The 16651-nt window shown below is 47.8% G+C and overlaps 1 protein-coding gene across 3 annotated transcripts in view; it reads right to left on the bottom strand.

Moving 5' to 3' along the window:
* FGF12 (fibroblast growth factor 12) overlaps window positions 1-16651 on the bottom strand; it is a 219299-nt gene that overhangs the window by 96525 nt on the left and 106123 nt on the right. Inside the window, exon 1 of one of the 3 annotated variants that reach the window (XM_066557062.1) lies at window positions 1741-2614. The exons of the other annotated variants lie outside the window; for them this stretch is intronic. Within the exon in view, the coding sequence (XP_066413159.1) occupies window positions 1741-1939 (199 nt within the window). The 5' untranslated portion in view covers window positions 1940-2614. Of the gene's footprint in view, window positions 1-1740; window positions 2615-16651 lie in introns of those variants that run through there. 3 annotated transcript variants of the gene reach the window in all.

Genomic DNA, 16651 nt, shown 5'->3' with positions numbered 1-16651 from the left:
AGGACCAATAAAAAGCCTTCCCAACCACATCCTGCTGGAAGTCACTAAAACTTTCATGAGACAAAGCATCTTGAAATCTAGCTAACAGATCTACACTTCCCAGCCCTTTCAATCCTTAGGAGACTGCACTTAATAGCAGATTAAGATGGAGAGAAAAGAGGAATATAAAAAATGACATCAGTAAGACTCCCAGTTCCCATTCTTGATCCTGCAAAGAGTGATTCCCGAGATAAAATGCCAACATTTTTTGGGCAAGAGCTGTGTTCTGGTCTTGGCTCCCAGATTAACTAATATATAGGATAGTCCAGCAAGCCATCACTCCTCATAACTTGAGTAGGAAAAAAATGATAGGCAACTTTTCCCCTTTGAATATTTCAAGTTATGCTACATTTTATGTATTTTACAGCCTCTTGTGATACCTGCTTTAAAGCAGACCATTAAAGAAATGGGTTTGCACAGCCTAACCCATGCATTCAGTCTTCAAACATTCCTGTAACTAAGTATGGTCCCTGCCTCACAGCCTGTGAATCTGGAGCACTGACAGCAATCCAGAGTAAATATTCTTTCCCCTTTGTTTGACAACAGTGCTGACAGAAGTGGCCTTCTATGGTGAGAGGCTTTGTCCCATTTCCTTTCTTGCTCAGATGAGTCCAGGTCATGTACATCAGTCTATAGACAATAACAACAGCCTTAGCTACCTCCAAAACCATGGTGGAGAGTCATTACCAACAGACCTCAGCTGTAGAGAAGGGGCTTCATGAAAAGACTGATAAATAAACATAATACGAATGTTTATGGAAAACATAGGAGGATTACACAGGTTAATGGTACATCCTGAATGGCTAAGTGAATGAGTATCCCCCTTTTTTAATCATTATACTGAAGAACATCTGAGAAAATTACATCTTCACCACAGCTTCTCAAACCAATTTCTGTTTTCTTACCTTTATGGTGACTTACAGCAGTAAAATAATAAAGCAAGACATAATTCCACTCAGAAATTATGGAGGGCCTATTCTTGTCAGGTGCTGAGTTCTCACGCCTACCAAGGACAGCTGAGAACCCAAAGCAATGCTCAGAACTAAAACTGTGGGTGGTGGGACTTCATCGTGGGAGAATGTGAGCACTAGGGTGTACACTAGGGTGAAGTTCTTCACAAGGAACCAAGACTGAGCACACACAAGGATAAAAGTATAAAAAGAAAAAAGACAAAAAGGACTACCCTAAAGAGCATTTCTAGGTCCTCACAAACTCAGTATCAGGGGTAACTGTCGTGCAGCTGCCATCAAGAAAGCTTTCTAAGCTGATGAAATTCCCTGTACAACTCAGCTCTTGAAGTAGCACTTGATGGATTTAGTAATCAAATGGCGACAATTTTAACTGATCCTCAGTTTATCGATTTCCTTGTCTCCATGCACAAAATGAGAGACTATTTAAAAAACTTATCTACGAGGAAGTGGAAAAATACAACTCTGGGTGAAGCTTCGACAGATGAAACCGCTGGGCCACTCTTTTCAGAGGACCCTCTGTGCTCACGCTTCGGACAGCCTTGAAGGGACGCTGGCAGCAGGTCACTGCCCACCCATTCCATCAGACCAGGGGAGGAGATCTGCCAGGACCCAGGCCAAAGTTCAGCTCGGAGCAAGCCTCGTCCCCAGGCGGCAGCCGGCGGTGCCGGGAGCGCCCCGGGGCAGCCATCCCCGCGAAGCGGTTCCCACGGCCCCGGCCCGCCGTACTCACCCGGTCTCCTCCTCACCGGCCTTTTCCTGCCGCTGCAGAAGCGCACTTTGCTGAAGACCCCCAGGACATGCCTCTCGCATAGGGAGCGCCCGTCCTTGCTGGGGCTGGAGCGGCGCTTGGAGGCGGACACCCGGTCGCTGTTGGACTCCCTCGCTTGCCGCTTCTGCCGGATCAGCGAGCTGGCGATAGCCGCTGCCATCGCCGCTCATGGGCCCCCCGCGCCGCTCCGCTCCGGGGTGCGCCGCCCGGGCGCGCTGGGGCCGAGCCGCCGCCGCGCCCCGCGGGGACCGGGGACGGGAACGACCCGCTGAACGCGCTGCAGCCCCGAGTCCCGGCGCCGGGGAGGGCTCAGCCGGCCAGGCGGAGCAGGGCGCCCGGGCTAACAACCATGGCTGGACGCCGGACCCCGCCGCCCATGGGTCTGTCCCCGGGGAGCGCAAATCCCGGCGCGGGCGGCCGTCGGCGAGACCCCCGGCCGGGCTGGTTGCGCCGCGTAGATCCGGGAGCGGCCGCCCCGCTGGCGAAGGTGTCCGCTGTGTCCAAAGGATAGGGGGACGCGGAGGATCCGCGGGTCCCTGCGGCGCGGTGCCGCTCCGCTCCGCCCGGGCGCAAGCGGCGGCGCTTCCTCCCTCCGGCCGCCCTCCGGCGAGGGGCTGTGGGATGAGTCAGAGACCCCTCGGGCCGCGGGCAGCCCCGGCCCCGGCGCGGTGGCTCCGAGGCGCTGCGCGGCAGGGCGCGCACATGGACGCGGCTCCGCGGCCGGGCTCAGGGAGAGCCGCGCTGCATTTCTGTTCGCACTCCTCCTCTTTCTCCTCTCCCCCCCTACCCACTCTGTTCTCAGAGAGGGCGGGAGGGGAAGGAAAAAGCAGCCACGGGAAAAAGCAGCAGGCCAACAAACAAATTAAAAAGAAGCCGAAAAAATTAAATTCTTTAAAAAAAAAAAAAAAAAAAAAAAAAAAAAAAAAAAAAAAGAAGCGCCCGGCCGCGAGTGCGGGCTCACATCGCCGCAGCTCGGCGCCCCGGGCTCACAGCGCCATGGCTGGCGCAGCTTCTCCTGCCCTGCTCGCCGCCTCTGCCCCGGCACCGGCTCTCCCCGACGGCAGCAACCCACATCGTCCGGCCGACCGGGCGGCCGCCGAGCACTCGGCACCGGGGCGGCCCCGGGCCCGGCTGCCGCGGCGGGGACGGCGGCGGGAGGAGCGATGAAAGGCGGGGAGGAGGTGGAGGAGGAGAAGGGCGGGGGGGTGCGGCTGCCACTGCTGCTCCGTGCGGGGCTCAGGATGCTCCGCGGTGCCGCCCGACGGCGGCGGGGCGAGGAGGAGCCGAGCCGCGCCCGCTTCCCGCCTGCATCCTCCTGCCCGAGCCGGGAGGGGGGAGGCGAGGAGAGGAGGGGGGAGGAGAGGGGAGGGAGGGGCCGGGGAAGCCCCCCCGGACGCCCACGCTGCGCAGGGCTGTTGCCAAGGCGGCGGGGAGCCCCGCAGCCCCGCGGCGGCCGGGCAGGAGCCGGGCTCCGGGCTTCGGGCTCAGAGAGAATTGCAGCTGCTCCCGCTCGGCCTCTTCTACGCAATCCTACGTGATCGAGGTTTGGATGAGAAATATCGCGCAGGCAAAGCGAGGCAATTGCAGCTCCGCGGCGGCTCTGCCCCTCCGCCCGGGCAGACCCGCCGCCCCCGCCGGCAGCCGGGCTTCCCCGGGACCGCAGCCCCCCGGCGGAGCCGCCTGCCACTCGTGCAGCCACCCGGCTGCCTCCCTGGCCACTGCTGTCGACGCCCGAGCACCCAGCCTCGGCAGCCGAGCGTGTCCGTGGCTTTTCCTGCCTCTCCGTGGAAGCAGAGAGAAGGGACAACCCCGGCATCCGAGGGCTGCCCTGCCGGGGCCCGGTTCCTCGGCCGGGGAGCGGGCGGTGGGCAATGCTGGGCTGCCCCCGACCACAGCGGTCCCACCACACACCGCCATCAGCAGGTGTTGGGCTGGCTCCCGCACTTCTCCAGCCACAAAACCGCACCGAAAAAAACTGAAGGTGGAGATACATCTCTGGTTATCCAGAGAAGTAACTGCTGCTGCACAAGGACGGTGCTCTCCGGATTTCAGGTTCAAGTAACAGGTAGCGATGGTAGCTGCCAGGTTAGTTAGGTGACGAGCAAGACCCCTAGGGGAGCGCACAGGCGTCGGGGTGGAGGGAGAGGGGATCTCGGCTGGGAAGGGAGGACACTGCTACACTTTGCGAGTAACAATGGCAGGACGGGATTAAGCCAATCCTGAAGGTGTAGGGGTGATGCATGTTTGCAGCTGACAAGAGCATTTTAGACCAGTTGGTAACACACCCTAGGAATTACCAGATTTAGCAAAATAATCTTTTTAACTACTTCACTTCTAAGTTCTAAAAATTTTCTGAATTCTTCACCTCTAGACTTCAGCTCTAAATTATTATAATGTATAGGGAGGAAAAAAAAAAACTGAAAAAAAAACTGAAACAACCACCCACTATGTCCATAATGATTAAATTCTGGCATTACTTCCTGATTTTTACTCTTAGTCTCTATGCATACCAAAACAAGGTGGAATCAGGTTCTCCAGGCTGTTGATCTCTTTTTAACTACTGCCAACTTTTTTTGAGCAGATTTCACCATCCCAATCAATAAAGATTTTTCTTCCCTTTCCTGTAGCTAAAATGCTTCAGATTTTAATTTTCTCTATCGGATTATTTCACTTGACATCAAAGAATTATTGCAGTACAAGGTACAGGCATGGCCTAAAGAAAGCTGTTTGCAATCAGAGAATCACTGTCTGAAATGCCAGTGAATTATCCAAAGCTTCATCTTCAAAGGGTATGAGCATATCTTCATATCTTCTCAAGAAACAGATTTTCCATCTATATATAAAGATACTTTTTTTGCCTGTAGTCTTCAAGTTTGGTGAAAAAATGCCAGTTTATCCCCCCCACATTAGATAAGTTCCAGTTATTTTGACGTGCAACTAATTTGTTTTGTTGTGTAGCTGTAAACTCAGAGCAGCAGCTCTGCACTTAAAAATGATTGTAATCAGTGATAAAGTCGGTCACAGTATTTTTTTTTCCTGATGATTTGTGGATCTGAAAAGAGAGTTGCTGCAACTCTTAGGAAGAAAGGCTTCTCCCAGGTCTTTCCTGCTTCTGCAGTGACTGAATAAAATTAAGCCAAAGCTTGTGAAACTGAATGTAGTGTTGCATTTGCCAACATGCAGGTCTGCCTTTATCTACAGATGGCCAAGGAGTCCACAGGGTTTGGTTCTGAACACGGGCACAGTGCCATGAGCTCCTGGTGACATTCCTGACATGTACATCTGCACGGGTCAAATCACACCCCAGCTTCACAAAACTTTCTGAAGAGCCCAAGCTTTTATAAACACCAAGGAAGCCCAGAGTGGTCTTGAGCTGGAGAATGGAAGGCCAGTCTCATCATGCTCCTGCACTGTCATTCTCACCAGTGAAACATTACTTTTGGTGGGCTGCCAGGTGAAACAGAAAAGCCTCCATGTTGCTTTCATCTCTAACAGTAAAAGTTCTCTCCTTCAACTTCCATTTGGGTAAACAGGGTTCAAAACATCTTCCATTTTCATCTGTATCAGCTACTCCTCTTTGAGGGTTGTGCAGCCTACACTGTTCCAAATCAACCAGCCCCTGTGAGATTCACAGGCTGCCTTCCTCATTACTACCAATGGAAGCTGAATTGTTTGAGCAAACTGGGCCAATATGGCATTTTTCCTTAAGGAACATAATTTTAAAACATATTTTTATATAAAATAATATCTATATTATATAGCTATTATGGCAATTTTTCTGGCATGCCCCTTCTCCCTGGGCTTCCTCCTCACTTCAGTACCACTCTGCAAAGCTGCACAGTGCACCCTATGAAAAACAGAATGCAAGAGTGGCACCAAATCATAAAATAACCAAGACAGACTGTTTTGACGACATTGGAGAGATATGCCAGAGCTCCTCCTGCAGTTTGTGGAGCAAGACCCCATCTGGCACAGAGGAACGGGCAGAGGGTCAGACTCACTGTGCTCACTAAATATCCCCACCCCAAACATACAGGAGCCTCTGCATGACCAATATCAATATTTCAAGACACTACCATTTTTGAGGTTTCACTCTCTTGATAAATAAACTCTTCTGTCCTTAGTCCTGAGGTTTAAAATGAATGCCTGGCTGAATTTCAGGGCTCTGGTGACTTGAGCAGAGAAGAGATCTAGAATTGCATTCCCTTACCTTCCTAAACAGAATGATCTATCTAGGTCAAAACGGAGGTTATTGGCATCTTTCCTTAGTGAAGTGCAATAATTCCCGCAGGGTTGCTAACAGAATATCCTGTTTATTTTTCATAGAGCCTTCAAAAGCCATGGGCTGTGTTCTGATTCAGTCATTAGGCATATCTCTGTTTTACTAATTCTGTACATATAGAGCTAACTACAGATACAAACGTATGCAGGGGTTTTTCTGCTATTTTATCTGCAGAGCTACTGAAAATGCATACATGAAAATTAAGGAAGAGATTTACATTTAATACCACTTTAAAATGTGTGTGCACGTTGCTGTAGTTGAATGGGGAAAAAAGAAAGACTCCCATCTCTGGCCAATAATTATGAATGGCCTAATTCACCATTTTACAGCAGCATAGCAACAAATCTCTTCCAATAGGAAGGCACTGTTGAGTTTGAAAGTCTGCATGCAGACACCTCTTAAGAATTGTACCAAATTTCCACGCTGTGTAAATTACATCTAAAATGTGCATTGCCAGGGCTGCTTATTAAGCAGAATTAAGCCCATATCCATGTTTTATTAACTTTATTCTTTACAAGGTAGCCCCTTGTTGCATATCTAGCATAATTAAAATTCATGCAGCTTTGGCATTCCCCAGTCTCTCTGCGTGGGCGGACTTTTGAAAAAAAAACCATGCCTGGGTAACCTGATAAAGAAAAGACAAGACCTTACTTCATTTTGCTCGGTTTCTGTGCAGGGTAATTCTGTTTACAATGCATGAGTTTGTATCTATGTTTGGATGCCTAATAAGAATTCACATGGCCACTTTAAATATGCTATTCAGGGAGAGAGATCTGGCCCTTGAACAGCAGCAGAGTACAAGAACTGGCCAGCTTTCTGGGCTGTTCTCGCACAGCTGAGCTTAGAGCTGACTTGGCCTTTTAATAAACACAAAAAAGCCTGCATCACCTGATTGCTATATTGAAATAATTCATTTAATGGGCCCTTCACTCCCTTTTTTGCCTTCAAAGATTCAATTAAACAAAATTTGCAACTCATCACAAGAAGTATTTATTAGTTTAGCTGTTGTCTTTCAATCCAGCTCCAGCCTGGGGAGAAGTTGGGCCTGTCTAGGTGTTAAAGTGAGGGCAGGTACACAGCTGGCACACTGCAGAATGAAACCACTACTGCAAAAGGCAGGCCACAAACAGTACCAGTACAACAAAACAAACTGCAGCCAGAAAAATAAATAATTCTACTAGGATTTTATAAATTCACTTTTTTTCCCCCTTTTTAAGAGAAGGTTTTCTACTTAGCAGAAGCTTTTATTTCTCCTTGTTGACTGGTTGCCTATATGAGATGCAGGCAGGGCAACACAAGAAAGCTTCACCTCACTGAAGGGAACTCAGGCTGTCTAGAAATGAAAGTGTTGTGAAGCATTTTTCTTTAAGAAGCTTCCTGTATGGATGAATAGACTTTTGTCTCCAGGGTTCTGGAAACACCTGCTGGGATCATTTCCCTGAAATGAAGCCTGAAAAGGAGCAGTAGCAGGGAGCATCTCAAACTGTTCCCACATATAGAGACCTCCCTGCAGACAGGTCAGTGCCTGTCCCACATGCCATAGCCAGACCTGGGGCTTGTTCAAGGTGGGTTCATCACAAATCTGTTTTCATCACCTCAGCCCAACAGCCCTGTTCATCAATCATTCTGTCATTACCTTCCCCAATGGGATCAGGACATGAAAAGCTGCTGTCCTTGCAGTGATACACTTCATTTTGTGGCTTCCTGAGTGGCAGGAGTCCAAGAAAAAGGGCCTGCAAACACCTGCCCAGTGACACTCCCACACAGCACTTCAGTCATAAGGGCAGTGCAGGACCGAGGCCTTGCTGAAGGATCTCCCATCAAGGAGTAATGAAAGGATGGACATTCTGCTTGCAGGTCACCTTGTGCAAGGCAGAGCCAAGAGCCCACCCTTGCTGAGCCAGTGGCACACAGACAACCAGCTGCTCTAGGCTTAGAAACACCCACCTACACATCTGGAAAGAAAACTCAAGTATTCTTGCCTGTACTAGAGAATTTAAAAGACAGGACAGACAGCTGCCTCTCTTCCTTTCTTCATCCCTCTACCTCCTCTTCCTCACTGGGGTTCTCCCAACACCCAGCAACTCCCTCCATTCACTTCCTTAGGGATTTTTCACCTATGCCTACCTGTCAAATAGCCTTAAGCCACTGGAACCTTGAAGAAGAAAGTAAAGCGTGGACCTGACATTTCACTCCAGGTCTTGCATCTGCTTTCACAGTGTGTTAGAAAAAGACCACATCCCTTGTGCTTTCAATGCAGAGCAAAAGCTTGACCTGAAATAGGTGGAATAGCCACCACTGAGCCTGAGGCTGAATACACACACATCATGCTCCTCTGTCTAGAGCAGAGATTCAGTCGCCATACCTCAGGATAGCAGCGCTTTTAGGAACAGACAGTTCCCACTCTTCTCCCTAGGAGAGGTCAGCCATCCCCACTGTTCTTTGTACATCCTATTTGATGACAACCTGTAGCCCATTTTGGCCTACAGTTTCAATTATGTCAGAGATGCCCAGGTCCCATGGACACTGAACATGGTTGTGACTGGATTTACATGTCACCTGCATGAAGGTGTGGTCTGGGTAGAGAGGGGAGTGAAACCCCACAGTGCAGCTCCAGGCTCAGGGCCTCCAAGCCCCTGGGTTCAGGAGGCCTGAGAGGCTGCCCAAACTTCTCCCTCTCCCTGAGAGGAAGGAAAACTCCTCATGTTGTAACCATGCAGCCAGACACCAATTTCAACCAAAACCATTTTCAAGTGTGTCAGGAAAAGCCTTTAAATTTAAAGTTTCCATCAAGCTGACTTTGCTGAAAGTCAAAGAGATCCTTCCTGATTAGATCTTGGCTGAGGCAAACCAACCCGATTATGTGATTGAGAATGATAAAAAAGGAGGGAGGGAGAGTGAAACCCCTATTGTGCCCCTCCAGCAGGGCTGTGGGACCATCTGCTCCACAGCAGGTCAAGGCTTGGAGACTGAAGATCCACCTCCTTATTGCACCTTTGTAGCACTGGCATAGGTCAAGAGGGGGAGGAAGGGCCAGAAGCTCCCAAGAGAAATATCAAACTTCCTCCAGACCTGTAAATCTCTCTATCTGCACATAATGGATTCTGACAGACCTAAAGAAGCCATGGAAAGTTCCCTAAACCCAAACTTTGCTCGTCCCTTCATCCAGCCTCCAAATCCACAAGGCCAGGATTTGCAGCCTGAGCTAGGTCAAATCTCAAATCCTGCTGGGTCAGGTCAGCAATGCTTCACTGGGGCAGCCCACTGCTCTGCCACTCAGCAAAGCATTCCAGTCTGGAGAGCTCAAAAGAAAAGCAGCAGCTCTGGCAAGACCTGGTACTCCCACTGCCATCCAGCTCTGCAGTCCAGGAGTGCTGGGACATTAATCCTGCCCTAAGGATGCCTCTGAAGTTACATGCATTCAGATTGCATCTCACTTAACAAAACCTGCTTATTTCTCCTGCATACTGCAAGAGCATATTCAACACTAAAAGTAATTGTGAGATTACAGTTGTCATGCAGCTAGGACAAGGTCTGAAGACTCCCTCATCCCCTGATGACCTAAAGTGCTGGGTAAAAAGGATCTGGGTGAATGCATTGCTTCCCCCACAAACCCCTGGCTTACAAGCACACCTCTTGCTATTTGCATTGTAATTTATTTCCCTCTCCAGCAATAAATCAACTCCTCTATCTCTCCAGCAAAATGAAATTCCATGTCCTCTTTCCCTGGACTCTGAGAGCTGCTGCAATCCAGACACCAATAAAGATATCAGTGGTCTGGAAGGAAATCTAAGTTTGCCAAGGATACAAAGCCTAATGCAGTAGTAATTAATGATCGCAGTAAGTCTGGTGAAGAGAATAAACTGAACTGACATGGAAGCTGAGTTCATAGAAGTAAGTTTCCTTTTAACACAGACAGATCAAATCTCTGGGGATAAATTGTGCAGTCTGTATTACTTCAAGACTGGGCAATTTTTTTCCTCAGAAAGCAGTGACTCTGGGAATTGGGAACCATGAGAGAGATACAGCTAAGAGGAGCTTTCTGCACAGAACTGCAGCTAGGAGAACCCAAGCTCATGCATACACAGATGGAGCAATAGGGAGAAAAATAAGCAATGCTCATTTTACCAAATTTGTACAAACACATTTGTACCAGTGCAGCAAACACCAGTATCACAAGTCACGAAGTCTGGTTACCATGCTTCAGAAGTGGCAGAAAAAAGATGGTCTGAGGACTATAAAGAATAAGGATATAGTAAAGGACATGAGCAGTTTGGTCTCTTGGTTGCAGTAATAGCACATCTACAGGGATTCACTTGGGGCCACTCTTGAAAATGCTCTTGGTACTCGCCTGTATTCAGCCTGTTAATACTGTGGCCACTAATAGTTTGGTGTTGCTGAAAATCTGGCCACAAAAGACAAATGGTTGAGAGCCTCGATATCCAAGTAAATGACAGAGAAAACTTAGCCCTGACTGATAAATCTCTCACCTCTCAGTAAGAACATTTTTGAAAGGAGGGACTGTCTCAATCCAGCAAAGTCGGAGTGAAATCTGGAGGCAGTAAGTCAAGGCAAGGCTCATGTTTATTGTTAATATCAAAGGTAATCCATCAAGAGAACAACATGGCAAGAGTTGGGATGGATTTGCTATCATTTCACCCTAAGAGCCAACCTCTTTCAAAAATAGATGAGCTGATATCACAGGGCACAGGGTACAAAGGACCCTGGAGAAGTCACCCATGTACTGAGCCAGCAGTACCTTCATCATCACTGACAAGGCTTGTCTGATGGTCGGATCTCCAATCAAGCACCTGCAGCACTGTAAGTCCCACAGCTCCCTTAGGAATGTGGCTCTCTACGACCATCAGCTGAGAAAGGCTACTTCTAACATCCAGTCCAAATCCCACTTAGCTACAAGTTTCTTGCCCTATTGATTATGCCTGCCACACAGGACTTACTGGGCTTGCTTGGTGCAGTCCTGATTTGAGTCATGGTGGAGACCAGACTCATAATCACAACTGGTCCCTTCTGCCTGGCTTCTGACACTCAGCACCAGTCAGTATTAGAGCTAAGATGAACAGAAATCTACCCTGCAGAAAATCTTGCATTCACAGTTGTGTTTCTTCCCCACGTGAAATGAAAATGAGACCTTTTGGAGCTCACTATGAAATGCCAGAAGAGAGGAAAGCACACTGATGTGGTAGAAGTGGTGGTCTCACCACTGTTCAGACCAAGTCTCTGCTTTTGCAGTAGGCAGAGGAGTGGCATGAAACTTGGCACTGAAACCCCTGCACAACACACTCTTCTGAAATGACTATTTCCTTTCCCCCTTGCACAGTGTTTTTCAATGGAAAAAGCACCTCTGCTGATTGTTTGGCTACTCCTTCTTGATGCATCCATCACAGCCTCCCAGCCTGTACCACTCATATGTGTCTCCCTGACACGAATTACAGTTCCTGCCTTTTCTGCTCTCAGACTGCTGAACTCCTGAAGTGCCTACAGCAGAAGATGCAATAGCTGTTCTGACCACTTTCTATGGCTCTTCTAGGGCTTTGCAAGAACAGTTTTTGGACAAGGGCAACCCCTTTTCCTTGCATCCTTTACTCATGATGCTTCTACAGCTTCTATCTTGGACAAGGAATTCCTGTACAAGGAATTCTGATCCTCCTCTCTGGCCATGCTTGCCTGCCCTCCCCCTTCACATGCACAATCTTTTTCTCACTTCAGGGACAGAGTTAGTGTCCCTTTGGTCTCCATCACAAACAGGAAAAAAATATTCTGCTAAAAGGCTGCTGGAGCCTGCTACAAACAGGTCACTATTGGACCTGGTGTCTGGAGACTACCCCAGTAAAACAGTGGAATTAAGCAGAGAGAGCAATGCCTTCTGTGAGTCATGGAGAAACAGGCAACAGACCCTGCTTACCCATATAGTCATGATCTAAAGCATTCCCTGTTGAATGCTGCTGGGTCCTACAGGACAAAAGGACAGGATCCCCTGAGCTTCCCTTTCTATTCCCACAAAGAAGGCTGCAAAGTTGGAAATGCTGCCCTCCCACCACCCTATGGGCAGTGTCAGTTGCCAGCTGTGGCACCCAGCACATTGCCTATGGCTCATCCTTGCCAGCTTCCCCCAGAGCTTTTACAGGAGCCCCTAGGCACTCCTGCCCCAGAGCAGGGGAAAGGGGCAGCTTCCAGTAAAGAGAGGAGCTGGCAAAAGAGCCAGCAGCAGTCCAACAAGAGATGCTGTAGAACTGCCAAGTGTTGTCAGATGCAGGATAACTCACAACAAGAGCTTTCATCTTTCATTATGATTGAATGCTCCTGCTCGAGCCTGTTGGAAAGACCATCTCGTGAGCTGCTATGGGCTCACTGAAGCTCATGCAAGGTAGTATAAACCAGGGGGCAGGGTATTAGCATTTTTTTTTGGCAGATGCTTATACATAAGACTAGCTGTGCTTGGCAATTGGAAAATGCACACGTGTGGTGGTGAGGAGCCTGAATTAAAAGCCACTTAAGTGAGTACTTGAGTAATTATTGGGAGGCTTCTGAAGAGACATTTTTGTCAGTAATTAAGGAGAAGATGGCTTTGTGCTGGGTACAGGTAGCAATATGGCAACAGAGATCCTCAGCACTCCATGGAGAGATGACCATGAGCTGCAGAGGCATGTTGGGATTTTCTGCCCAAAAAGCATCCTTCAGTCTTGAAAGAAGGATGAGCAGAGGCTAAAATCCTAATATTCCCCTAGTCTCAGATTTTCTGCACCAGGGAAAAGGAGGCACAAAATTATTTTCATGAAACTGCCTAGTTCCTGAGGTAGCTCTTCTTCTGCAGAGTTAAGCCCCACTGGTGTTTCTGTCCTCCAGAGGCCCTGTTTCAGCTTCAGAGGCTCTGTACTCCTGGGCAACCTCCCCATACAAAGGAAGGGAAGCAAAACATGCTGGGCAATTCCAGCCTGGAGGAGGGTTGACTTATCCTTACTTAGGGGCAGGGTAGTTCTAATCTGGTTGCAAGGATGCTCTCTCTCCCCTAACTCATTTCATAAGTCTGATGCAAGCTTTGTCACTCATTTGCTTGGCTTTGGGAACCCTTCTATTTGCTAAAGAATGCCAATTATACATGTTCCCTTCTCAGAGTTAAGAAACAAATGCATTATTTCTTCAGTCCATTACAGTAGATACTTCTAGAAACTCAGATACTAAACCAGATACTTCTAGTATTAGAGGTAACACCCACTTCAGCCCACCTCAAATGCTATAAAATGTGGAGTGCAAGAAGATGCCCTCAGATGAAAAAACAGATTTGACAGGGCAGTGACTCAGAGCTACTTTTAAGTCTGCACTGATGAAGTCGGGCACTTAGGAAATTAAGTGTGTAGATCCGTAGCTACCAGGGCAGTGTCTGTCTCCTCATTACAGATGCAGGTAAAGAAGCCTGAAGACAGTAGCAGTAAAAGGAGCATATGCAACACAAACATGTCCTTGTGAAAGAGCATAATTCATGGACACTTCATTACCTTCAATAACTTTGAGGTCCTTGCTTATTCATCAGCAAGTCTTAGCTGTCATGAGCCAAAAAGAACATGATCTGGGATTATCAAAGTCTACATAAATGAAACAAACTTCCAGATCTCACTCATGCTCCAGGGATCTCCCCATAAGCTCCACCATCCACCCCTTACACTCCCAATGCTCTGTGTGGGGTGTGCAAGAAATCCCTGTGCAGCAGGCCCCACCTCTCTCCCCAGTTAAACATGCCAGACTGACTCCTGCAAAGTTCATCTTGCCAAAAAACAATTGACATAAGGAGGTAGACACCAGGCATTTGTTCTAGAAAAGGATACATGCTACTCCCAGCCTTATTATTATTAGCACATGGATACCTCCAGCATTTATTTCAATTCTCTCACTTTTCTTCCTCGACTCCAGGCATAATGTAGGGTCTGAAAAGTCTTTCCTTTTTTATTTATTTAATCATTTGATATGGACTCTGTCAGCTTAAATTTGACCTAGCTTTGCAATTTTATGGGGAAAATAAAAATTGAAAAAATTATACAGAATTCATAAACCCTTGGTCAAACAGGAAATATGCCCACAATATTGTGCAGCTTCAATGAAAGCCTTTCTTCTTAAAACAAAGGATGGTCCCTTGTGTTGTTTGAAACCCTGGCACTAGAGCAATTAAGAAAGTGAAACTGCCTACAAACTAAAGCAGAATGCACATGTTTCATAGATCTTCATTGCCCAGGCAGAAAGAAATGTAAACAGGGCATAAATAACAGCAGTCAGAGGACAGATAAGCTGAAGGACAATGCTGGCACAAGAGGAAATGGGTAGAAACTGGCCAAGAATAAATTTAGACTAGAAATTAGACATGGTTTCTAGCAATCAGAAGAGTAAGACACTTCCAACAGGACCAGTGGGCACATTGCTGCTCTAATTCTGCTCCTTCTGTTCCAAGGAGGCTTTTTGTACACATTTGTGAAAAAATTATGTGACACAGCCTGCAATAACATGAGCCAAGAGACCTTTTCTCTGATTTGTAGCACTAATACTTTCGGTCTTTCAAAAAATCTCTTTTTAATACTCTAAGAATGGGGAGACATTTGATGTACATTCAGTAGGGTGTTTTATTTAACCTTTGCTCATTGACCTATCTTAAAATATATCTATACTAATAGCCTTGCACATTTAATTGATGAATTGAAGTAAGCAACAACAATTATTGAGTGTTTTCATTTAATGGTGTCATTAAATAAAGTGAAAGCAAATAAGATCCCATAAAATACAAATGGTCTTATCTAAGAGTAGTTAGGGATGCAGTGACAGGAGTGCATTCAGTTAAGTGTTTATATTGTTACCATCATTCAGACATCAGCTCCAAAGCTTATCTAATTTGAAAGCCACTCCTGCAGATCTTTGCTATTGATTGGTGCAGCCTGCAGCACCACTCTCCACAAACTCATTCCAGAATAGAGAAGATGTCATCTCCCACTTGTGGGGTCCCCTGGCCAGCTGCTACCCACATCTGTCTGCACAGATCTTTTCTGCTTGCTGGATAATTTGAGGATACCCAACATCATCTGGGAGAGGAGGATTCTGTTGCCAGGGTGAGTTAGGAACAGATGTACCCTCAGCTCTTCACCCCACATCTCCCCTGACCAGGATGGCTGGTGTCTCGACTTAGCTACCACTCAGCCTAAGTGAAACATATGTTTATGCCTGTAATTTCTGCACTGAACTGCCATAGTGCCAGTTAATGTTGCTCAGAAATGAATTGCTGCTGCATAATGTACAGAACAACAAATTCACATTAGCTACATATCGCAAATCAGATAATTACCAACCAAGATATTTGTACGCGTGTTCAACCTCTTACACGATGTAATAGGACACTATCAAAAAAGAGCTCACATTACAATGACAGTTTTGGCTTCTAGCACTTTGGCTTTTATTGTAAAAAAATTCTAATTTTCTGATTTTTATCTGCTCCTCCCCCCTGCTCCTAGTGGCATAGGAATTATGATTATGCCAGCTCTAAAACTAGACTGCCTGCTTTTAAAGCAGTCTTTCTGCTTGATTCACAAGCACAGCACTGAAGCATTTGAGACACAAACACTGCAGATCACCCTCAATGCCAAGAGAAAGCACCAGCCTGACCAACTTCTCTCTGCCTCCTACCAGACCACGGAGTGACACAGGTGCGTGCCCTCCTCCCCACACTGCCAGCTCCTCCATCCACGAAATCAGAGTGATGGTAATGCTTTTGTGAGCCTTCCCCAAGGGAAAGCTCACAAACACACGTCCCTGGGGGGCAGATGGATTTCAGGGTGGGATTTTTCACGCAGCGCAGGCAAGAGGTGCTGATGGAGGGGCCCCAGCTTTCCCCATGCTTGCACAGATGGAGCTGTCAGGAAGGGCTCCCCTTTCGAAGGGACCGACACTCTTCAGCTGACACCTCTGCCAGCATCCCCTCTGCTTGCAGCTCAACTTCTCTGCACCTCGAGCAGAGACCCCACCAGCCCTTGCTCCCCTCTGTGGGGCCATACAGAGGGAGCTGGGCACAGCTGCTGCAGAGCAGCCCTGGCCCCCCAGCCACTCTTGCCCCCCTCAGCAGCTCTTCCAGCGCACTAACAGGATCCCTGTATTTGCACTGCAATAAATGACAAGGTTGCCACCTTGCTTCACCAGGACTTTATTTTTTAAACCCACAATCCTTCTGTCCCTAGAACTATGAGCTCAGCAGCCTAGAGACAGGGGAGATGGAGGTGCCACCAGGCAAGCAGTGGGGACCCACTAATCCCAGCCAAGCCCACACCTCCCCAGGGCTGCACCAACAAAGCCATTTTCACTGGTAAGAGACTCACAGGCATCACAGAAGCCCTGCCTTTCCAGTGTGCAAAACAGGGATTAGTCCTGCAGCCTCCATCCTGCTCAGGGGAAACACCAGGGCTTCACAAAGATGTTTCCCACTCAGATCCTTTTCCATCCTGAGTAAATAAGTGAAGAATCCACTACAGCAGCATGACTAGAGTGACTGTGTCTCACAGGGTTATAGGATTACAGCTCTGAGCGCATGCAATTTCAGATAAT

The sequence above is a fragment of the Molothrus aeneus genome, chromosome 10 (assembly GCF_037042795.1).
Source record: "Molothrus aeneus isolate 106 chromosome 10, BPBGC_Maene_1.0, whole genome shotgun sequence".
Lineage (NCBI taxonomy): Eukaryota > Metazoa > Chordata > Aves > Passeriformes > Icteridae > Molothrus > Molothrus aeneus.
This window is presented reverse-complemented; position numbering and strand designations above follow the sequence as displayed.